At 37.5% G+C, this 25,843-nt stretch overlaps 1 protein-coding gene across 2 annotated transcripts in view; it reads left to right on the forward strand.

Moving 5' to 3' along the window:
• Window positions 1–25,843, forward strand: part of LOC134338554 (ABC transporter B family member 1-like) — a 142,935-nt gene that overhangs the window by 96,477 nt on the left and 20,615 nt on the right. For both annotated transcript variants that reach the window (XM_063034460.1, XM_063034461.1), the window contains 2 exons: window positions 3,767–3,820; window positions 11,451–11,567. In XM_063034460.1, coding sequence (XP_062890530.1) covers window positions 3,767–3,820; window positions 11,451–11,567 — 171 coding nt within the window. The remainder of the gene's footprint in view (window positions 1–3,766; window positions 3,821–11,450; window positions 11,568–25,843) is intronic.

The following is a 25,843-nucleotide window of genomic DNA, read 5'->3' on the forward strand; positions in this document are numbered from 1 at the left end:
TCAGTGTTGTATCTGCTGACACATGTACTTTGATAATGAATTTACTTTGAACTTTGAATCTTTGGATCAGCTTAAGTATTGCAGTTTTGGAGTCAATTTCCTTGAAAATGTAACTTGAATGAATGCCTTCCTAAACCAGACAGGGTGACTGGGTTTTGTTGTTAAAGGGAGCTTATCCTTCTTCCTGCCTATGTTAAGGCTCATTCTCTTCTTTCCTTCCTATCCACAATCTTTGCTAATATCTTGAAAATAAATCAGTCACAACTTATATGTAGACTGGGGAATGTTGGTCTAGGGGCTGGTGGTAAGAAAGCAGAAAATGTTTAAGCATCTGTAGTGTAAAAGTTCCTAGAAGAATTTCAACAAATATAAACTGTCACTTGTTTCTTGTTCAAGTATTGCTCCGAGAACTTCATAGTCACATGCAAATGTTCTGCCACAACCATGCATCATTTGATCAGCTGGCACAGTTAGGTGTAGAATGCTTAGTAGTTTTTATTTCATTTTTAAGACTGATCTCATGGTTTCTGGAATTATATTGGTATTTATTATAAATGGGATGTATTAGCTATGGAGATTGTGGGAACAGCAAGGCAAGATACCTTGCTGCAGATCTCGGGTGGTTGCATTAACCATTGCTTTCTACAATATTATTTCAAGGATAATTGTTGCACCACATTTCAAAAAAGGTGATTTAAAGATATTCTGTAATCTTACTGGAGACCGTTTTAACTGCATGGTTTGCCTTGCTTTTGCAGCCAAGCATTTGGTCTGAGTATGCAGCCAATGTGCTTCATGCGATGTGATTACAGGCAGATAAAACAAAATACTGTTCCCATGTGCTACTACTGATAAAATTTGCATTATGAACTGAGATAAATACATAAGCAAATCATTAAAATATATAAGCTGTTATCAGTCTTTAATAACACATGAACCATGTAAAATTAGATGACACTTTATTCTTATTTCTATGAAAAAATAATGAAGGAGAAAACTGAAAATAATATTAGAAATAATAGAACATAGAATAGTACAACACATTACAGGTTCTTCGGCCCACAATGATTTTATATTTTAAAAATTACAAGAAACTTTGCTCAACTGTATCATGATGGGAATACCAGGTAATAACTTAATCTTGCATTTCAACAATAATGACAGTAATTATGTATACTATTGCTCTGCAAACTCACCACCCTACTGGGAGCATGGTAAATTTATAAGAATGAGTTATAAAAATGAGTCATCTTTATTCATTATTTGTATTTTAATTAGAGAATGTTGGTGTAAGATAAGAGAAATAGCTAACCTTTGGTTTAGATAATGGTATAAAAGTTTCTACACAAATATCAAATAATACAAGCAAAATTTAAAAGATCTAATTGGACCACGGAATATCTGGGTGTTTAGATTCCTTTTGCATGCTTCACTTTGAAATTTTTTGAGGTGTATCTTTAAGGTGTGCTGATAGGGTGAGAAAGCCTGGGTTAATGGTGGGGGCAACATTATTGATCAATAATGATGAAGGATCAAGAAAGACAAGAATGATAGAATGCAGTGATGTGGCACAAAAAAATCAACTGAGAGATGAATGTAAAGTAAGTTTGAACAGTTAACATCTTTAAAAATAACTATTAACTGCATTGAAAGTTGTATGATTTTTATTGTATCCTTTTCAGGATGGAGAGGTTAATTGATTTTTTTACTGACAGTAATCACTCTTTAAGTACCAATCATAACTTTCAGCAGCATACTTAATGGCAAATTTAGTAAATCAAATCTTGGCATTGAAAGCAGCAGTGCAGTTTGTTGAAAGCATTTGGCAAAGTGGATTCAGTTGGCTGGTGAGTTCTAGAGATTTGAATTCATGCAAATTTCCTAATCCATGAATTTGTTTCTTGATGCATTGTTTTTTCACAAAATATGGCTCAGTGGAGTTTGTCTTGGTTTTTAATCACTGGAATTGTTGGAGTTTCAAAGGCTAGTTCCTTAAAATTATAATCACTCAGGTTAGAGGAACACCACCTGTGTAGCATCCAACCTGATGGCATGAACTTCGATTTCTCAAATTTCTGATAATGGCACCCCTCTCCCCTTCACCATTCCTCATCCCCTTTTCCCCCTCTTCATCTTATCCCCTTATCTGCCCATTGCCTCCCTCTGGTGCTCTCTCCCCCCCCCCCCCGTTTCTTTCTTCCTTGACCTTCTGTCCTCGCCTATTAGATTTCTCCTTCTCCAGCCCTTGTATCTCTTTCACCAATGAATTTCCTAGCTCTTTACTTCACCCCTCCCCCTCCCAGTTTCACCTATCACCTTGAGTTTCTCCCTTCCCTCCTCCCCGCCCCCTTTAAAGCTACTCATCTTTTTTTTTCTTCCAGACCTCCTGAAGGGTCTCGGCCAGAAATGTCCACTATACTCTTTCCATAGATGCTGCCTGGTCTGTTGAGTTCCTCCAGCATCTTGTGTGTGTTATCTTAATCACTAAATGTGTTCCATGTTGCTTACAGAATGCTCTGCTGAAAAGGGGAAGATTCAATGGGGAGAATTAATTCCAACTATTTTTATTTGTACATGAATTATTGATGGTAAATGGATCTAGATAGGATAATTGAGCTCCCTGTTAATGTATAATGCTAGCACAGTGTTAATTTTCCCTTCTGGGACTTCCAAAATTTGTGCTTTGATTTTCAGGGGTATGGTTTTGGACTTCTGTTTTCATTTGTGAACTTTAATCCATTTTCCACAGAATTTGAGTTGATTTTAAGTTGATAGCAGTTTTGCTGAGTGCAGTTCAACCGAGAAATTAGTTTATGGGCAAACTGTGGAAAAATATTGCACCATTTTAATTTAGCTTTCGATCGAATTACACCATTTCCTGGATATAACTAATAAGCTTGTATCATTGATGTGAACAAAATGGTTAGTGCATTTATGGATATTAATATTTGACATGTACCTTTGAAAGGCAAAAAACGTAGGATGCATTTCACTGCATTAGTCCCATTGATATTCTCAGTGGTTACAGACATCTTAGTGTCTGGGAATATATTATTTCAAAGGTAGCTAGTGAATGCTTAGTGAACTAGAAAGTAATGTTAGAAACCAGATATTGGCTTCTCCATTTCCATCAACTAATCAGACAATTGACCTTGTTTCTGTGTTTGCCTCTTCTGTAGGATTAAATTCAAGAAACCTTTGTATTGACCAGACTGTCTGAATTTATTACTTAAAAAAACAAATTTTAGTATTTATGCATGTTATATAAGTGTGGTGAGCTTTTTTTTGTCATTCTGTATTGGATCTGAGGAAATCAAGTAATATTTCATGAAGTATTGAATAAATTGTCCTAATTTGCCCAGTGCTTCGAAATACCATGTGAAGAAAGGGCACCACTGATCTAGAAAAAAATAAGTATACTTTCTTATTTTGAGAGGACATCGCCTTTCAGAGGAAGTGCTTATCTTCTTGTATAATTACATTGTTGCTTTAACTAGAATTGCCAAAGTTCAAAGGTCATCTTTTGCATTTAGCCAATGCTTAATATCTACTGATATCTGAGCGCTCTTCCGTTCTGCTGTTGTTATTACTTAATTACCTTTGCCTATTATAAGGACTTGCCAAGTTAGCTTCCTTTAAAAATCTTAATTCTTGACTACATTTTATTCTCCTTTCTAAAATAATAACAAAAATAAATGCAAAGCCTTAATACTCTGCTGGTCAAATTTTAGCTAAATGTGATTTTTTTTTCTTTCCTTTTAAACAGGTGATTGATGCAGCCAAGAAAGCAAATGCTCATGATTTCATTATGTCATTTGAGGTGAGGATATGGATGCATGAAATAATATCAATTACTGATTCAATATCCAGTTTTGCATGTAAGCACTAAATGCTTTGTGAAGCATGATTCTATTCCTAGTTTCTCCTGGGGAAAAAAAGATGATTTTTAAAAAAAAAGACAATGATCTGATGGGTTTTGTTTGCAGTAAAGCAGTAATGTTGAGCATGTGCATATTAGCGTGTTCAAAAAACAGTTGAATGAAGTACTACTAGAATAGAGATGTATGTTTGATTTGCCATGAATAGTGCAGGCTCAGAATAAGAAAAGCAAAAAGCTTTTTTTCTTGTGTACTAAATTAAGAATGCTAATAGAAAATCTTCCCAGGAAGTCTTGGAACAACCTGGACTTTTACTCATTTAAAGGAATAGAATTGTTTGGTGTATAAAAGAAATGTTGCTTTGAATGAAAAAACCACGGTTAAGGATTAATTTTATTTGTCACATATACATCAAAGCATCCAGTGAAGTGTGTCGCTTGTATCAATTATCAACACAGATCGAGGATGTGCTGGGCAGCCCACAAATCTCTTCTTGCTTCTGGCATCAACATGGCATGCCTATGGCTGACAAATCCTTATGAAGCCATACGTCTCTAGAATATGGAGGAAATCGGAGCAACTAGAAGAAGCCTCTGTGGTCATGGGGAGGACATACAAATTCCTTATAGATTGATCCTGCATTGCCAGTACACTACGGTGTTGCCCGGTTATGATTTCATGGAGCTATTGACTTCAAGAATGATTGTAGAAGGGTTAATAGGTTTAAGTTGTTACCTGCTGGTTAGATTTGAAAAACGTGAAAGAGTCTGCCTTTATGGTTGAGGACAAAATTTGAACAAGCTGCAACTGGCGTAAATAGAATATTAATCATAAGTTGAAATTTTGAGAGTTTGATTTTTAAAGGGAACTTTTAGCAACACGTGGAGAATATTGCCAAGTCACCTATTGCTCAGTGATACTTTTCACATATATTAAGGTACTGCCTTTCTGGAAAAACTACATGCCTCCTTTTTCAAGGTGGTGGGAAATACTCATCAAGATTCGAATGCAAAAATAGTTTTTAAAGTAAACTCCATTGAAAAAATGGTTAAAGTGATTGGTGTCTAGGATCTATTAAAAACAATCCACTTGGAGAATTTTTGTATTGTGTAAGTAACTTTGCAAGTTTGATAAGGAAATAAAAAGTTTTATTTATTTCCTACATTGCCTTTCCATTACTATTACCCTTGACACTGATCATGGATGAAGTATTGCTGAGCAATGTAACAGTTCAGTAAAACCGACAGAATGGTAATCGTAACTCTTTGGAGCAGCCCTCCAAAAGGAAGTGTATGGGAAGCATAATGTGATGGTTGCAAGGAATTCAATAATTAAGAGACAGAAATAATCCATTTGTAATCCAGTAGATAAATGGCCTGCTGCCATATTAAGAAACTTCTTGAAACATATTGAAAGGATCTAGAGAGGAGAAAGCAGGATGATCCGTTTCTTCTGTTCAGTGTTGGGACAGCAAATTGGGGAAAATGGGGACTAGATGTCACTTCAGGGGAGTAGCAGATGATGGGAGCTAAATCAGAATCAGGTTTATTATCACTGACTTGTGTCATGAAATTTGCAGCTTTAGAGCTGCAGTACAGTGTAATGATTAAATTACAAAAGGAAGTATTTTTTTAAAGTGTGAAAAGGGAGCAAAATAGTAAGGCAGTATTTATGGATCATTCAGGAATCTGATGGCGGAGGGGAAGAAGCTGTTTCTAAAATACTGAGTGTCTGTCTTCAGGCTCGTGTATCTCATTGATGATAATTATGAAAAGAGGGCATGTCCGAGATGCTGAGGGTCATTCTCAATGAGACGTCACCTTTTGAAGATGTCCTAATGGTGGAAGACTAGCGAGCTAGCGATGAAGCTGGCTGAGTTTCCAACTCTCTGCAGTTTTTATTTCGAATCGCATGCATTGATGCCTCCGTACCAGAGGATGATTCAGCAAGTCAGAATGCTGTCCGTGGTACATTTGAAGAAATTTGTTAGAGTCTTTGGTGACATACAAAATCTCCTCAAACTCCTAATGGAATTTAGATACAGACATGCCTTCTTTGTAATTGCATCAATTTGTTGGGCCAAAGATAGATCTTCAGAGATGTTGATATCCAGGACCTTGAAGCCATTAAATTAAGGAATAGGTCCTTGAGCGTTAGAATTTCTGGATTATTATACAAGTTAAGCATAAATTGGTGTAGAGAAACAGATGAGAGAAGATAACACATAGATGAGTGGGAAAGACTCGATCCATTTCTAGGGACACTGGAAACATTTATTGGACATGAAGGAAACCTGAACTCCAAGAGTTAAATATAAGAGAAGATTAAACAAACTGGGACTGACTTGGTTTTCAAGATATTAAAGGGAACTGACAGAGTTGAAAGACACTATTTATTTTTGATGATTGAGAAGTCTAGAACGAGAGACTATAGACTAAAAATTAGAGCCAGAGTTTTGAGGAATGAAATGAGGAAATAATACAAAGAACAAAAAAGTCTGGAATTTTGTTCATCTTGGTAATAAATACCAGGTCAACTGTTCATTTTAAATCTGATATTTCTAGAGTTGTTAACCATCTATATCCAGGGATAAAGGACAAAGGTGGGCATATGCACTTTAGTTTGAGATCAGGCATAATTATACTGAATTGAAGAAAAGGATTGAGAGCATTTGTCCCCTTCTGTATGTACGTTTCACCATCAAGAATTTGAAATGGGCAAGTTGTTTCTCACATAAGTTCACTAGTGTCTTACTTAGCTTTTGTTTTGTCTCCCAAGTACTTTGCAGTTAATCTTGTATCTGTATTCCATTGTGTTAGACTTCCAAACAACAAGAAATGGCCTGATTTTGTCTCCTTTTGTTTACATTATTTTACACACACATTTACAAAAACTTGTTTATTAACTAAACAAACCGACTATTCATGAGAAAATTCTATTAACTACCTTGATGTAGTTTGAAGCAACACAACATTCATCTTTTTTGTAATTAAAGTGCTTTTAGCTTGCAAAGTAAGATCAAAAATCCATTTTTTCATCATAATGCCATGTACAGCATTTTCTTTATCCTTCATGTGATCATCTATTTTTTTTCCTTAAAATTCCAGACAAACTGAATAGTAAATGGAAACCATGTGTTGTTTTTAAGTACCTACTAGTTAAAAGCAAAACATGTCCATTGTTATTAAATGAATACCAGACAGGCTGAATCAAACCATATTGAGCATTCAAAATGCTGATCAGGCTAAATCTAACAAAGAAAATTAAATATGGCTTTTAAGCTTAACTAGTTTCTTTATTGCCAAATCGGCAATGTGGCATAATTACCCTGACTTGTCATTTTTCTGTTTACTGCAATAGAAAGTGATGTTACATCAGTGCTTTAACACATGATATGCTCTTATTGCATCAATGTAATTTGCAATATCTTTAACATGTGTTATTCTCGTCTACTCTGCAGTAAAGTAAAATCTCTATTACTGACTTCAAATGGCACTGCATATTGCAATTTGATCATGAGACACTAGTACTTGCTGTTGTTAGCCATTGGCATTTTAAAAAAATAACAAGTTGAGAATCCAATAAAACAGTCTCAACAAACTCAGTTCCATTATCCAGAATAACGAGGCTGAAATTTATTTCAAGGTTGCAAGCAACTTGGATACTAATTGGATCCTTGTCCTTCCTGATTGGTGTAGATCTCTATAGCCCGTCAAGTCAATGAAATGCTTCAAAATTTGTGACAACTTTGTCAGTAGTGGTCACGACCATCACTAAGCATCCACTTCTCAAGGTTTTTAGCATGGGCAATTAGAACAATGAAGAAGAAGAAAGCCCTTAACTCTGAGTAGAGTCATCGGGACGTCGTCATGATGGCGTTTTTTTAGCAAGCTTTCTTATTTTTACGAGGCTGAGTTGCTAGCTCGATGGTCAACCCAGCACAGATGGAAAGCATGCAAGGGAGCTGGCTGGATTCGAATTCGGGAGCGTTCGCTCCTGAAGTCCGGTGCTAATGCCACTACGCCACCAGCCGGCAATTAGAACAATATTTTATCATTTATTACCAATTGAGCTATTAATTGTAATCATAATGGAATGTTCGATTTCAAGGGAATTCATTAGGCAGAAGTGTTCTCTAATTGAATTCAGAATGAGGTAAAAGTTTCACTGCACACTCAAACTCCCTGCGATGAATGTAAGCAGTGATAAGAATTTTTGGTTACTCTGTCACTCTGGCTTGTTTTCTGTTTGAATCACTCACTCCGTAGGTGCTGTTTGTGGTGGTTACAAAGTGAGTACCTCATTCATTATAAAGGTTTACATTTTTGTAAGTCTGAAACTGTCTGTGTGATCTAATTATCATAATTTATCCACTTAATCAATGCTCTACCTTATTTAAAAAAGAAAACGTAGAAAAGTGAGGCCCAAGTAACTTTGAGATTGGAATTCTGAAGGAATAAAGTATCCTAACTGCATTAATGAGTTCACTAGTGATTCCAATTGCATTGTTGATCTGGCAGAGCCAGTGGCAAATTGGATGCTACTTCAGAATCCTGATTGAAATATTTCAACATCAGCCTTGCAGTAAGAGCATGACTTTAATACATCTGTAGAGATGAGATGGGTCCGTCTCGTCTCAGAAACTTGTGCTGAAACATTCACAGTCAGATTCATTGATCTCATGCTGACCTGATGTTGGCTGACTCACCAAAAGGAAAACCAAAAGGCTGGTGGGGCTATGAATATTGAACTTAAAACTCTTGGTGCTTGACAGCTCAAAGAACTTAAAAGGGACTGATAACTCTTTGATTCCCCAGTGTAGTCAGGGTTTCCTCATCCTTATGGATGTTCAGAAAATTAGCCTGTCAGTTCCAAAATAACTTCCAGGTTTGTTCATGTTGCAGTCAATGGGGGTGGATGTCAAGGAAGATCTCCAAGAAGTAAAGTGCTAGCAAGCCCCATTCTTTGAAGGCAAAAGAGACTGCAGATGCTCGAACCTAGAATGAAAACAAAGCTGGCTTAAGCAGCACCTGTAGAGGCGAGTTTTATAAGACGTTTAGAAGTGAGATTCTGCATCAGGACTCATGGGGTGGGATACAGGCTAGTTGGTGTTGGAGGAACCAGATGGGGAGGAGATTATAGGTGGATGGAACAGAGGGGGGAGGGGTGGATCAATCAAAGGCTGATAGGTGGACTAGGTGGTGAGGGTATGCTAGGTAGATAGAACAAGGTAGGGAGAGGGAATAGGAGGGATGACAAAACAAAGGGAAAAATGTAGACAGGTGAGTGTTTATGGAAAGAGAGCACTGGGGTTGTGCATTAACTGAAATTCAAATAATCAGTAGTCATACCATTGGGTTATATGTTGTTTAAGAGAATTATGATATGTTGTTCTTCCAATATACATTTGGCCTCTCCTTAATGGAGGAGGCTGAGGACAGACAGGTTGGTGTGGTATTGGAAAGTTACTGTGATGGGTACAACTGGAAGCTTAAAATTGCCGTTGCAGACAAAGCACAAATGCTCCTCAAAATGGTTGTCTGGTCTGCACTCATTTCCACCTGTGTAGAGGAGAACACATACCATGAATTGAAAGGTTGGAAGGGGTGTAGGTGAATCTCCGGAGGGCTGTTTGGGGGAGCGGGGAATGAAGAGGTAGAAGCTGAGTTCTACTTGGCTCTGTGGGACTGAATTGCTCCAGAACTGTTGGAGGTGTACAGCATATTTCTAACTGTTCAGAATCTTTGAAGGACATCATTACCCTTGCATCAGAATGGCGAGTTGGAAAAAGAAGCAACATTGGCAATGCATCTGGCAGTTTAATGTGGATTACATTTTACTGACTAATGTCATCAAAAATTAAGTCAGGCCAACTCTGGGGATGATAGTTCACCTGGAATAGACTTGTGCTACATTAAAAAGGAATATGATTCCTAATATGTGGGGCAAAGAAGATGTGCTTTATCAGCATGAACCAGGAGAAGATTTTTTTGGGTAGTTGCCCAAGTAACGTACATAAGGGTTGTACTCTTCAAAATGAAGTTTGGTGAGAAAATCCGCAGTTGGGTAAGAGTTCTTAAATCAGGCGTAAGTTGCACCATCCAGTGATGAAAGGTTATCATACTGAAAGATTATCACTTCAGTAATATTTGCTGACTCGCTTTCAATTTCATACGTCTCCCATTTGATGGCTGGCGCTGTCTAAGACACAGGACTTGTGTGCCAAGAGATACACTGCAAAGCTGCTTTATTGAATGAGCCGTGTAGGACCCTCCCACAGCTGCATATTGAGAGAGTGGAGCCATAGGTTTATTCTTCCTAAAAGCCTGTCAGAGTTGACTCTAATGGAATGTATGTGAAATAAAAGTGGACCACATTCTGATATGATGTAAATATTTTATGTCGTTGGTGTGATATGTTTCATGCTGTGAAGTGACACAAGACTATCTTGTATTATCTAGTTTTGAATTTTATGAAGAAAATAAAGTTAGCTGCCCTGTAAGAAAAGCATTAAAGCTGTCTAGTAAATCCACTACAGCAGATTGTCTTCCCAAAACCCTTTTCCTACCTTGGCCTTCTCCCCATGCCACACATCCCATCCTCTTAGTTTCTGAATGTATTGTTTAGTTAAGAAAGGGTGTGCTTTCACTGGAGAGGGTTCAAAGGAGGTTCACAAAAATAATTCTGGGATAAAAAGGCTTGTCCAGTGAAGAGCGTTTGATGGCTATGGGCCTGTACTCATTGAAATTCAGTAGAATGAGGGGTGACGCCATTAAGACCTGTCAAATGTTGAAAGGCCTCAATAGAGTGGATGTGGAGAGGATGTTTCCTTTGGTGGGGGAGTCCAAGACCAGAATACCTTCAGAATAAAGGGGCGTCCATTTAGAATGGAAATGAGGAGGAATTTCTGTAGCCGGAGAGTGATGAATCTGTGGAATTCGTTGCAACAGGTGGCTTTGGAGGCCAAGTCATTGGGTATACTTCTTGAGTTGATAAATTCTTGATTAGTCAGGGCATAAAAGGATACAGGAAGAAAGCAGGAGAATGGGGCTGAGAGGAAAAATGGATCAGCCATGATGAAATGGCAAAACAGATTCGATGGGCCAAATGGCCTAATTCTGCTCCTGTATCTTATGGTCCTATGTATTGACATTGTAGCTCGAGTATTGGACTCAGCCACCTCCTACTGCCTGTTTGGGAAGTATCTTTTCATCACCCAGAATCTTCACTACACCCAGAACTGATTGTGGGTAGGATAGTAAGCCACAGCTAAATTCTTGAGGATGTACTGATAGTGTTGCACTTAAGAATTTCGTTTATGGATCACTGAACAGGAACTCACCTGAAGCTTTTATGGATCTGGAATCTCAAATAAATGTTTTGATTAAATATGAGGAGTTATTAACCATGAAGAGTGCACTAGGCTCAAGGCAAGTTTCTATTGGTTTAGCAACATGGGTGTTATATTTGCTGCTACTAGCAAAAAATTTTGTGCATGCTATTTTTTCTGTTCTGGTACTTGACCATAAATTACAACATGTAACAACAACCAATTTTGATTTGTGCTTCTAGAATGGTTATGAAACGATAGTGGGAGAGCGTGGAATCAGACTCTCAGGAGGCCAGAAACAGAGGATCGCTATCGCCAGGGCACTTATTATGGATCCCGTGTTGTTGCTACTGGATGAGGTTAGACTTACATAGTACAAAGCAAAGAAAAATTTAATCTTTGTAGATTAATGGCTGATGTTTTTAACTTCTTAGTAGAAAACTACCCTAAGATTACTGTGGTATTCCAATACAGATCATCCCCATCTTACAAACATCCAACTTGTGCACAGCCCATAGATACAAACAGGTATTTGGGATATTGTTGGGATCAATATTCCCTCTAAGGAACATTTCTGCTGTTTGCACACAAAGGAATTTAAATTGCACAGAAGAGGTTGTCACCCTCTACCACGATGGCATGTTAAATATATTTCATGATCGTACGACATAACATTTCCTTTTCCAGTTTCTGATGTGGATGGTGTTAACAATGAGGAATTTGCGATGATTTGTCTGCAGATTTTAGAACTGGCCTATTTATACTTTTTATTGAAGAAATTATTCACTGCGCACGTGTTGTTGTCACCGGGCAAAAAGCTACACAGCACAAGATTTTTGCGCACCTTGGCCATTACAAGTTAGAGGGAGCATTGGTAGGGAGGGATTTGCTTTATGCTGCCATATTGAAGTCTGGTTCACTGTAAATTATTTGTGCTATGAGCAATTCACAGAAACAGAAAATTATCTTAACCTATGGAGGATCTGTATTGTAAATTATCTACAGTTGCAATATTTTTACATCCATCATGTTTTGGTTTAGAGATGTATGAAATATCACTGAGTAAATTTACGTCATGCCTGCTCTGAAATTTTAGATCTTGACATGAGTTCTATATACACATTTAGACAAATTTAGTTTCTACTCAAATGCTGTGGGGCAGTGATCCATTGCATTAATTAAATTCTACTTTTTATTTTGGTACCAAATCAGAGTTTTAATTTTGCATGTCTTGAATGTTTATGTCATTTGAATTTCGAATGGAATCGTTCCGATCTTTCAAAATTAATGGTCAAATCTGATTAATGCAGAAACATTGGTGCTGCCATCACAAGTCGCATTTTTTCCTCTTGCCTGTGCATCAGTAGAAGATTCATTTTTGGTGGTCTGCAAAAACAAATGCAGGTTGTATCAAGGACTTTTGACAGGCACTGTGAAGGGATACAAGTAAATCAAGTGACTGACAAATCGAGCACAATCTGGGAAAATGCAGAATTGTTCATTTCGACAGGAAAAAGATATGAAAAGATTATGAAGAATCTGAGTAACTAGATGCATAGTTGATAAAGGGCTAGTTGCTTGGGGCCAATGCGGCAGCATAGTGGGTTAGAGTAATGTTATTACAATGCTAGTAACCCAGGTTCAATTCCACTGTAGTCTGTAGGAAGTTTTTACGTTATCCCCATGACTGCATGGATTTCTTCCAGATACTCTGGTTTCCTACCACATTCCAAAGATATAGGGTTAGTAGATTAATTGGTCACCAAGATGTAATTGGGTGGCATGGGCTCATTGTGCCAGAAGGGTCTGTAACCATGCCTTATCTCTTGTATATAAAAATAAGTATATAAATAACTTGGAAAACTAACAATGTTATTACTTTTTTACCAGTGAAAATTAATCAGTAAGAACAAATTTGGAATGTTTTGTACAGCATTGATTTTTTTTTAAATGCTGTGGATGCTTTGGAAGTACTTTGGCAAAGACCATTCAGACTGGTATGTGGAAGAGACTGGTTACCTTGTTAGAGAAGGTTGGATGTACTCAGTTTATATCTGATGTGGTTTAGAAGAGTGAGAAGGGAGTTAACTGGAGCATCTTGACTGGGTGGATATAGAGGACATTTCCATTTTTGTGAGAACCTCAAACTAAAGATTCGTGTTTAAAAATAAGCAGTTGCTTATTTATGTCGGGATAAAGCAAAACTTTTCCAAAAAGATTTGTAGGAATTTGGAACTCTCCTTTTAACACTGAAGAAGAGAATATTTGAATGCTCTTAAGCACAAGGATGAAGGAATTCTGGGGATGAGGGAATGTCAAGTAATAGGAATAAGCCATTCAACCCCTTCTACCTGTTCAACATTCAGTAAGATTATGACTGATCTATGCAATTGGGTCAGTCATAATCTTATTGAATGTGGAGCAAGCACAAGAGGTTGAATGGCTTATTCCTGTTACCTTGTATCTTTATCAAATCTAAAACTTAGATTACAGAAATGTATTTTTTGGAATGGGCAAACTTTTAAATGAGAGTCCAGGGTAAAATTGACAATTGCCTTGATTGTGGATTGATTGGTGAGGCCAACAAATCATGTTTAACTAACTTGATGTATATTTTGATGTGGTAAAACTAGAATGATTGAGGGAAGTCCACAAGGACTTTCAGAAAGTGTTTGAGAAAGTACGGTTTAATAGGTATCGTCAGGGCTGAAGCCCATGGAATTAAAGGGGCAGTATCCAGATGCTGGGAAATAGGGAGTAGACATGAACTAATGCTTCTCAGACCAGAGGAAAATGTACAATGGTTTTTCCCAGAGGTCATTTCCAGGACTGGTGCTTTTAATATACATAAATTACTTCACAATTTCCACCTGTGCATCAGGCTCAAAAGTTGAAAATTATTGAACTGTGAGATTTAGTACAGGGCTTCAAGAAGATGTGGACAGGTTGGTGAATTGAATGGACATGTAGCATATAAAATTTAATGCAGAAAGTGAAAATTTAGTTTCCTTAAGAAGGGTGAAATGAACTGGAGGGCACAATGTTAAAGTAATACGAACACAGATGTGGAGGTATGTGTATATAAATCATTAAAAGTGGCATGATGGTTTGAGAAAGCAGTGATGGAAGCATCGGGTCATGGGACTGACGGGTATCATGGGCACCACAGTAACATAGTGGTTAGCACGACACTACTACAGTTCAGAGTGTCAATTCCAGAATCCTCTGTAAGGGGTCCTTGTACATCCTCCCCGTGGAATGCATGCGTTTTCTCCGGGTCCTCCAGTTTCTTCCCACAGTCCAAAGACGTACCGGGTAGGTTAACTGGTCATTGTAAATTGTCCTGTGGTTCGGTTAAGGTTAAATTGGGGTCATCAGGGAATGCTGAGCAATGTGGCTTGAATGTCTGGAAGGGTCTATTCCATGTTGTATCACTAAATAAATAATAAAGGCATTAAGCACAAGAGTGAGAAGGTAGAATGAATCTGTGAAACACCGATTAACCCATGAGTTTTATGTCGAATGCTGGGTGCTGTGCATGATGGAACAAAAATGCAGACCTTGGAGAAGATACAGAAAACCTTTACTAGAATGTTTTAATGATGAGGGATATTGGCAAAGCAGATGAACTGGACAGTCTGTGGCTATTATCCTTTGAAGATAGAACTGGATCTGATAAAGGATTTTAAGTTATAATGAAGAATCCAACTAGATGGAAAGGTCAAGAACCAGATGCCACAAAATGAAAGTAATTGGTAAAAGTTGCATTAGGAAAAATGTTTTAAATACAGTGATTGTTGTGTCTGAAAAATACTGTCTCAGATGTTTAGTGGCAGGTTGAATTATGCTGTTCCAAAATGAACTGGATAAGCACTTGAAAGGGGGAAGGGAAAGTGCACAGACCTGTCATGGACTTGCTGACAAAATGTCTGCTTCCCATTCTATAACCTGTTCAGAACTGTAGAACAGAGCTGCTGAAGATGAAGTTGTGTAGCGAGAGAGGATTAACAAAAGATGAAGAGCCTGAGGAGCAGAAGATTAGAGAAATGACAATTGCATTATTTACAAAAAGCTGAGCAAATTTCAAAAGCTGCAGATGTATTGAGGGTGCATTTAACAATGCACAATCCCGGTTTAACAAAATATTTTGTCAAGGTAGATGTGTTACATACTCAAGTAAAATAGTTGTAATTAGTTTTTCCAAATTATAAAATTAAGACTAAAATCTGAGAGTGTTCTAAAGAAAATTCCATAAAGTATCCCTGGCAAAGTAATAGTTTATGGGAACTAAAAGAATGAATTCCTCTGACTTTTATCTCCTCTATTTTCAGTGACAAAATAATTTGATAATTGCCAAGCATTAAGGCCGACCAAGTGATGAAAGCATTAAGTACTCTTCTGTCACCATTTGCCAAAACTGGTCACAACATGGCATTAACTAAGCTTATCCTGATCACTAATCCATCTGATACACAGAGGAAATTTACTCTATTATGGCAATGCATCTACCACCACAGCTCCCATGAGCACACCAAAAAGTTGTCACACAAAAATATTTACAAATATTTTGTACAAGACTTCTATTCATGATCTGCCTTGCTTTAGGTGTTCCTATGATGTGGCCAGTTGGATACAATAGCTGGTACATGATGTAATGTCTTAATTTTGAATTGTCTTTTATACAAATGTAGGTGATATAGGTAGTAGTGCGGGAATTTTGAGGACCCTCAGAGTAGAAAGGAGTGCACTGTAATGGTTCTATGAATGAGAGTTGAATTTTTTTTTGTTTTTAAAACAAATGCTGATCATAATCCAGGATGATTTTGGGAGGAATTGACCAAAACTCATAAGTTTTCAGATTTCATCTGGTCGCATATAAAATCGAAAGAATATGTGAATGTTTGTATCTGTTCATTCAGTGCCGACAACCTTTGCTAATATAAAATCTTTTTTAACCCTTCAATAACCCCCCCCACCACCACTCCTCCACCTTTTTAACACAATTTGTGGCAGGGAGGGCTACTTTTATAGTTTCGAAAATCTTCAAGACAGGATAGGATTCTCCACCTCCTCCAACTACACAATCTTTTAATATCCTACAGGGTAAATTGCACAAATGAGCAATAAATTAAACTATTGGTCAAGATGCTATTGGTGCTTCCCATACTCCATGGTAAATGTTTTCAATCAGAATCTTCCCCTATAGCTCTTAAATCCGCCAATGGTTTCATGTCGATTCTCAGAAATGCTCACCGTTCATGGAAATAACCTCTGTGAGGAAGAGTAGATTCCAAACTTAGCAGGAATTTAAAAATAACTTCACAAATATAATGGCTATCATTAAATTAATTACAAAGCATAATGCAATTTTAGGGTTCTGTGACTGCAGTAGAACTTAGTCTGTTAATCATCTGAGATTGGATATCTACACTAAAAATCTGCATGTTTTTGTATCAGTTATAGTAGATATTAGATGCAAACTTTTTTTTTGCCATTGTTAAGAGTTTAAAATACCCGTTTTAAATTACATGCATTTAAAAGTTGGATGTGGAATCTGAGTACGCACTTGTTCGAACAGTGAGTTTGCATCATTACTTCTCCCCATCACATTATAGCACAGGGAAACTCAATACAGCATTTTTGAAGGATAATGGATAATTAAATCCCAATTTATCCCAATTTATTACTCATTCACCTATTAATTACTATGGTAATTACAGTTCTCAAGCATTAAATAATACAATTGTGCAAAATTTTAATTCTGCTACTTTCATTTCAGATGCATTTAGAGTCAGAGCTGTATAGCAGAGAAACAGACTTTTGGACCCACTGTATTTCTGCTGACCATTGTGGTATCTATACTGATCCCGTATGGCTGCATGAATTCTGTATCCCTCTATGCCAGGGGTTCCTATGTCATGGACTTCTACCATTAACTAAGGGGTCCATGCATCCCAGGTTGGGAACCCCTGCTCTATGCGCTGTTCATTCAAGTACTTGCCCAGATGTACCTTAAGTGTTGTTACTGTCCCTGCCACCTTCACCACGTATAGAGGCTCATTCCAGATATCAACTACTCTTTGTGTGAAAAATCTATCCCTTCTCTCACCCTAAACTTGTACACTCTCTAGAGTTGCCAGCTACTCTATTTATGCTTAACATAATTTTATATTCCCCTAATATATAACTTCTCAGCCATCTTCTCTTCTGGGAAGTCAAACCCAGCCTATCCAATAACTCAAGCCAGCCAAACCAGGCAACATGCTTGTGTATCTTTTCTGCCCCCTCTACATCATAATTACATCCTTTTAGAACTACTCTAAGTGCAACCTAACCAATATTTTTTACAATTGTAACATGATATCCCTATCTTCCACTCAGTGCCTCAGTCCAGAAAGGCATGCATGCTATACATCTTCACTGCCAAACCTGTGTTTGCTACTTTCAACGAACTATGTACTTTTAACCAGAGGGTTCTCTGTTCAGCAATGTTCTCCAGGGTCCTATCCTGGTTTAACTTCCTACTTTGCCCTTATCTAAGATAAATAGTTGCTGCCCACTTTTCCAGTTGATTGAAACTCTGTTGTTACTTAGACAACCTTCTTCACTGTCCAAAATACAAGCATTTTTGGTGTCATTTGCGAACCTTGGCACCAACTTTCTCATTCGAATAGCTAACGTACATTGGATGCCAGTTAAGATGCATACTTTTTTAAAAAAGACAAACTACTGTTTAACTGAGTGAACAATTATATATTTAAGTGAAATACAGAACAAATTAGAACACTGGCCCAATTGTAATATAGTGCAATAAAACTATTAGTTCCAAACAATTATTCTTAGAGGAATTAATCCAGTCTTCACTGGATTTGATTGACTGTAAATGAACAAAATCAGCACTGAGGTGTAGAATCTAACAGCCACAAACAACTGATGCTTGTTAGAAACTGTTCAGCAAAAGTCTCCTGTCCCGTTTCAGTGACATAGTGTCCCAAATAAATGAAGAGAATCCCAGCTGGTTTCTTGATTAGTTTTTGTTCTTTGAGTTGTCCCAAATAAGCGGCTGCCCAGTTTAACTGATGCTCCAATTAACTGGAATCTACTGTATATTATGAACAACAGAGAATCAGTACTAATTGCTGTGGTACATCACTGATTACGAGCCTCCAATATAAAAAGCAGCCCTCCACCATCTCCCACCAAGCCTTTTTTGTATCTAATTGGCTGGCTTATTTTGGGTCCGATGTATTCTATCAGTCTACTGGATTAGACTACTTTCTAATGGATCAGTCAGTCTACTGTGCAGGAAAAGTTCAGGTAACAACTTCTGTGACCTTGCCCTCATCAATCCTCTTGGCACCCCTTCAAAAAAAACTTAATCAAAATTGTAGAAGAGATTTTCTACGCACACATCCATAATCAGGCTTTGTCTTTCCAAGTGCAAATAAATCCAATCTCTGAAAATCACTTCCAATAATTTTCCCTTCACTGATGTAGGGCTCACTGCCCTATCCCTACTGTCCTTAAATAAAGATACAACATTAGCTATTCTCCAGTCTTCTAGCACCTCCCCTGTGACTAACAAAGATTTTTTTTAAATCTCTCCTGAAGTGCCAACAATCTCCTCCCTTACTTCCCATAAAAGCTTTCAAATACACCTGGTCAAACCTTGTGGATTTATCCACTTTTACATTGCAGAACCTTCAGAACTTCTCAAGTTGTATATGCAACCTATGGCATGTGTGCCCAAGTGGAGAAATTTTGTTGGGACACAATATGCAGAGCTGACCTTGATTCTTTAAACTTCACCCATAGTAAACAAAAACAGCCATGATGATTACCTTTACTGCCAAATAAAGCAATGAATGATTTTTTCTTTACAACTTGAACAGTGAGATTTCTCACAAGAAACTTCTCACCCAAGCTTGATGCCAGCTATACAGATACGAGAACACACAGCATTGGATGATACATTTTAAAGCCTGGTGGGCACATCAGTACTTGGATAGTAAATGTTTGGACCAATTGGCCTTGGCTTTGCTATGTTTATATTTGGTTAACTGGGACACATCAGGACCAGTACATATTGGCCCAGTTAAGTGGCTGTCCCAATTAGGCAAAGTTTCATAGAAATAATAGAGGTATAAAAAAAAGCCAAACTACTGTTAAGTGAGTAACCAATTATGTATTTAAGTGAAGTACAGAACAAATTAGAATGCTACTAATACCTCTACAGTATTTTAAAAATGTATTAGTTCCTAATAGTTATTGATGGAGTACTTCATCTGCTGTGTTCTTTTGATTGACTGTACATGAACAAAAGCAGCGCAGACACCTACCACAGATAACGGACTGCCTCCATACAATGCTTTAGACGATTGCATCCTCCAAATCTTCATTTTCATTGTAACATTCAATACGATTGTCCATACCTTAAAATTCTTTGTAATTCCTAACTTGTTGAAGTAGTGAAATCGTTACATTTTCACTCCCAGCTGTTTGGCATTTCCAAGCTTGAATGTTTGAAACCATGGTGGGCAAAGCAGTTCCAAATTGTCTTATTGTTTGCCAGCTATCAGTGACAAAAATCACTGCTTTTTGAACACATGCACACACAACTAAAGCAATTTAAAAACTGATCGCTCTAAGCAGACTGTAGTGTCTAACAGCCCCTCGTGTGTTCAGCTAATGCTAGTTAGAAACTGTTCAGCACCAGTCTCCTGCCCCAATTAAGTGGCACGGTGTCCCAAATAAACAAAGGGAGTCCTGGCTATTTTCTCGATTTTTAGTTTTTGCTCATTAGGAGTTGTTTCAAATAAACTGCAACCCCATAAACCCATTGCCCAATTAACTGGAATCCGCTGTATTTTCTTCCGTTGTTTGTGAGTAAACACTAGATATTCAGTGATAATGCTAAATACCAGTTAGTGTCTACATCAATATTCACGCGAGTTATTGTTTTACGTGATGAACTTAGTCAAGTCTAAGTATAGAACTGGACTTACTGATGATAAGTGAATAATGCTTGTCTCTGTCTGAGGTATAATTTTTAATAATATAATAAAGCTTAGTGTTAAATAGTGGTGGACATCAACATTATATCTTGAATTATACTGCTAACGGTTGTATCTTTCTATGCTTCAGAAGTTTTAAATAATGCAACCTACTGTAATTTTTTTGCCATGCATAATTAGAGCACGGGGGCCCCCCAGGGCTGTGTGCTTAATCCACTGCTGTTCACTCTGCTGACACACGACTGTGCTGCAACACACAGCTCGAACCACATCATCAAGTTCGACGATGACATGACCGTGGTGGGTCTCATCAGCAAGAACGATGAGTCAGCATACAGAGAGGAGGTTCAGCAGCTAATGGACTGGTGCAGAGCTAACAACCTGTCTTTGAATGTGAACAAAACAAAAGAGATGGTTGTTGACTTCAGGAGGACACGGAATGACCACTCTCTGCTGAACATCGACGACTCCTCTGTAGAGATCGTCAAGAGCACCAAATTTCCTGGTGTTCACCTGGTGGAGAATCTCACCTGGTCACTCAACACCAGCTCCATAGCAAAGAAAGCCCAGCAGCGTGTCTACTTTCTGTGAAGGCTGAGAAAAGTCCATCTCCCACCCCCCCCCCCCCATCCTCACCACATTCTACAGAGGTTGTATTGAGAGCATCCTGAGCAGCTTCATCATTGCCTGGTTCGGAAATTGCACCATCTCAGATCACAAGACCCTGCAGCGGATAGTGAGGTCAGCTGAGAAGATCATCGGGGTCTCTTTTCCCGCCATTACAGACATTTACACCACACGCTGCATCTGTAAAGCAAACAGCATTATGAAGGACCCCACACACCCCTCATACAAACTCTTCTCCCTCCTGCCATCTGGCAAAAGGCACCGAAGTATTCAGGCTCTCACGACCAGACTATGTAACAGTTTCTTCCCCCAAGTCGTCAGACTCCTCAATACCCAGAGCCTGGACTGACACCAACCTACTGCCCTTTACTGTGCCTATTGTCTTGTTTATTATTTATTGTAATGCCTGCACTGTTTTGTGCACTTTATGCAGTCCTGGGTAGGTCTGTAGTCTAGTATAGTTTTGTGTTGTTTTATGTAGTTCAGTGTAGTTTTTGTATTGTTCATGTAGCATCATGGTCCTGAAAAACGTCTCGTTTTTACTGTGTACTGTACCAGCAGTTATGGTTGAAATGACAATAAAGAGTGACTTGACTTGACTTGAAAACATTTGGAAAGATGTACAGTACCTGTACACTGAATGTATCCCACATATAGAAGAAAAACAGCTGCCTTGAATCAGGAGTATCGAAAAGACATCAGTCACAAGAAGGTAGAGTCGGTGTTTGGTGTTTCTTAAGAATATCAGCTACCTTTTTGTATGCATCCTGAACGTTGTCAGTATTCCTGCTTGTTCATTAATTTCTTTGATAGATTACTTGTAGGTGTTTTTGATGAGTAATCAATAAGTAGTGACATGCTTGAGTGGCCTTTCGAAGATAATTTGCAAATTGGCTTAACAATTCGAGATCATATAGATTCTGAAAACTTGACTTTGCATTGTCTGTAAAATAAGAATTTTGATTGTATTCTGTTGTAGTAAATGCAGTCTAAGATTAATAGGGTGAACTCTTGATCACCACAATTACGGTAAGGTTGATATGGAAGTTCTCCAATTACACAACGTTTGATGTCAATTCAAATTACATTATGTGTTTCTATGTAAATAGGTTTATGGGATACTGTGATTTTCTTTCTCTATGGTCTTTGAACAGATCTTTAAGTAAAAGTATCACAAAATCTAGCATCGCTTTCTTGTCAAAGTATTGTTCATGACACAGTTAATTCCAAGTAAATTCTTTGGTGTGGTAATTCTTAGTCTTTGTAACCAAAAGAATCATCATATTACAGATGTGTCTTTTAGTTTTTAAAAAAAATCCTAAAAGTTTGCACTTTCACCACATAAATTTGATAACAGCTGTTAAAAATGAAAATTAATAAAGGGGCTATTTAAAGCTTTGTTCAGATTAAATAGAAGTCAGGTTTCTGTGCAAGGCATTATCAACAATAGTCTTTGACTTTGATATAAAAATCCACTTTTAGAATTCTGTGTTCAGACCTTCACCTGAAGTGGATTCTAAGTGATTTCTGTATGAATTTGTATATGAAGTGTATGGAAGGTGAGTCTTACGTTTGCGTGGCAAACAGTCTGGCACAAACTTACTAAACTTCAAACTTTCAACAGAAAATATAGATTCATTGTGCAGCTGAAGGTGTGTTGGCTTTGATTTATATTTGTTTGATCCAATAGGTTACTAATACATTGTAAAATTCATATTTTGGATCAGCAAACATTTCCAAAATTAAATCAAATTTGATTGTGAGAAGAGATAAGAGTCTAGTTCAAAAATTACTAATACTAATGAGAAGGATGTTTGGAGAGGAGTGATCAACTTCACATAAGCTTGCTCATTGTTGATGGAATATTAAAACATTCCAATGGGGTTGTTTTTTTAACTAACTTTTAAAACCTGTAAGTAAATAAAACTTGCAGAGCAAGCTGTCTGGAATTTTTGAATTTGACCTGATGTCAGATAAGACAGCATCACATAATGCTGCATTAAGTATGTCAGACAGCGAGGTGGTTTGCTCTCCTTAATCTGTTTTCCTCTCCCCAGTGGAAAGTTCAATAATGTCTTATTTATTCAAGAACACGTGAACTTCTGTCCAGACTGTCACATTCCAGTTTAAGATGGTGCTGGTGAGGCCCAGCAACTACTTACTGGTGGCAAAAAAACAAAACAAAACTGCTAAATGCTTTATTAGTAACACTTTGATCAACACTAACATTGGAGAGGTGAACAGTGGCAGAGGTGCAGGGAGGAAAGTGGAGACTAGCAGTGGTGGATGCGCATGCGAGGCACGATCAAGGTAAGCAAAGGCGGAGATAGGGTCGAGTTCAGAGAAAAGGCAGAGTTCTCAAGAGTGAGTGAAGTCCCAGAGTCTGATTGATTTAAGTGCTGGGCAGAATTGTAGAAGTCAGGTATGGGCCAAATCATGACTGCGGGGAACAGTCCAAGAGCGAGGAATGACTCAATGCCTGGACAATTTAAGCATCGGGCCAGGTGGAAAAGGTCAGGGTTTTGGGACTGGAGGTGAGGCAAGGCCTGTTCTACCCAGTTCTGCTCTCCACTCCGCAAAGTTTACTCGCTCTGCACTGAACTGAGGCTGTGGACTGCTCGGCTGCAGTGATGCCTTATTTTAAGTCTTTCATAAAACTTCAGTTCTGAAGCTATTTACTTACTTTTATTATTTGCACAATTTTTTTTTCTCTCCATGCGTTGGGCCTTTTTTTATAAAAATGAGTTCTTTTGAGGTTTCTTTGTTTTGTGGCTGCCTGTATGGAGATGAATCTCAAAGTTGTATAATGTGTACATACTTCAATACTGTACTTTGAACATTAGTTTTGTGGGCATGATTGCTTGGTTAACCAGAGTTGGGTTCAGTAAATATATCTTGCATCTATCTGTGTAATTATTGAAAAAGAAATGATCCACTGCTTGCAATACCAAACTGTACTGCTGATTTGATGGATAATGCTCTGAATGATGTGATACTAAGTGTAAATTTGTATAGTCCAGTGATGTCAGCCTGGATTTCTACAAAGTAAAATTGATCTGAATCCTTGAGCTAGATACAGGTGAACACAAATATAATTTTAAATCTCAATGCAATGATTTGTTGCTTAAGTATCTGCCACTCCATTATTCCATCAGTAATGTTTCCTTTGCTAAATGCTTTCAGTGTAGTGTTAGTCAATGTAGTGAGTTTCTGAATTTAAATTCCTTGTAGAATCTTTGGATCAGCACACAGATTTGAGTTCATGTACTAGAGTTTAAAAAAACTATTGTCTAGCCCACTTCATCCTGCAGTCACCCAATTAAATAAATTGTAAAAGTTTAAAAAAAATCTATCTGTTTCTCAGCTTGCAAGTGACTTATGTGAAAGACTTCCCGGAATATCAAATCGCTGTCTCAAACAGAAAGGCTATATCCTTTCACAGGATTAAGAGCTATTCCATTTAGAAAGCTTTCTCTCCCCTGCATCACAAGATAAACAGTGACCACCAAGAGTGTTTAAATTGGTTCACAAGATAGATATGGAGCACAATTTAATCTTCTGCTTAAGGTTTTAATCATGAATTACAAGCTGTGGCTTTGATCTTCATGGCTGCTAGAGGGAAAGGATAATGGCTTAGAGTTCTGCTTGGTTTGGCCCCGATGTTGTTGTTTAATTTTCTCAAACAGCTAAATCAATGCAAAAAGTGTTGAAATTTTCTCGACCTTTTACAGTCGTGGTTTTCAAGCAGTTTATAAAAATAACTAACCTCAAAACTGGTCATTCTCCCAAATTACACCAATGATTTTCTGTTCATTGAACCTATTTTCAGGCCTTCATCGAGGCTCTTAAAATTATTTTTTTGAACAAAATTAGCAATGCACACATTTAAAACTTTTTTACTGTCAAAAGGAATTCCCATACTGACAACATATGCTAACAAATGTAGTATGCATATAATTTTTAAAAGTAATTTTCTGTTATTTAAAAACATGGTAATGAAATAGAAATTGACTAAAAATTTTTTGATAAATTTAATGTTAGCTGTATTAATAAGTCTACAGTAAACCTATTAGCAAACTTATTCTTAAAAATGCAATGGAATATTCTCTATTACAGTTAATGTTCTAAAACAATACTTCATTTTGCTGATTTGGGGAAGATTTTGCATTCAATAATTTGCAAATCACTGGTAAAAAATCTCAAGAAATTGGCAAACTTTTTCATGGAATTCACTCTAAGATTGCATCCCAAATAGAAACTTAACTCATGCACCCTTACCCACTAACCCCACTAACCCCACCACCCCAACTCAATTCAATCCAGATTTCATTGTTGCTGGTTCAGAATTAATTTGAACTTTCTAATATGGTTTCTAGCTGAGATAATATTTCCAGTAATTTACAATACTCTCGCTAGCTTTGTTGCAGGCACCTTTCCAACCTGCAGTTAGTTCCTCAAGTGTGACTCCTTGCATAGGATTGCTAGATTTCGTCTTTTTTTGTAATCTAATCAAACCCAAGTTCTTATTAATCCAAAAACTATTTGGGATTTGTTACCATTATAGGTGATGTGATTGATAGTGAGGGTAAAGCCTTTGACTTCAAAAAAATATGCATTGAAAGGTTGGATGGGAAGAGCAACAACTAGAATTCAATCTACATAACCAAATGACAGTGCATTTGAAGAAGGCAAAGTACACATTAAATGGTGGAATACTGGGAAGTGTAAGGAAACTTTGGAACACATCACTGAATCCTGGAGGAGCTAGATAACATGGGTTAAAAATGTATGAGATAATTTTCCTGAATAACTAATACATAGAATATAAAAACAAGGATATTAAGTTCAATAACTTCTTCACACAGAGAGTGGTGAATCTGTGGAATTCTCTTCCACAGGAAACAGCTGAGGCCAGTTCATTGGCTATATTTAAGAGGGAGTTAGATATGGCCCTTGTGGCTAAAGGGATCGAGGGTATGGAGAGAAGGCAGGTA

Source organism: Mobula hypostoma, chromosome 27 (genome assembly GCF_963921235.1).
Source record: "Mobula hypostoma chromosome 27, sMobHyp1.1, whole genome shotgun sequence".
In the NCBI taxonomy this organism is placed as follows: domain Eukaryota; kingdom Metazoa; phylum Chordata; class Chondrichthyes; order Myliobatiformes; family Myliobatidae; genus Mobula; species Mobula hypostoma.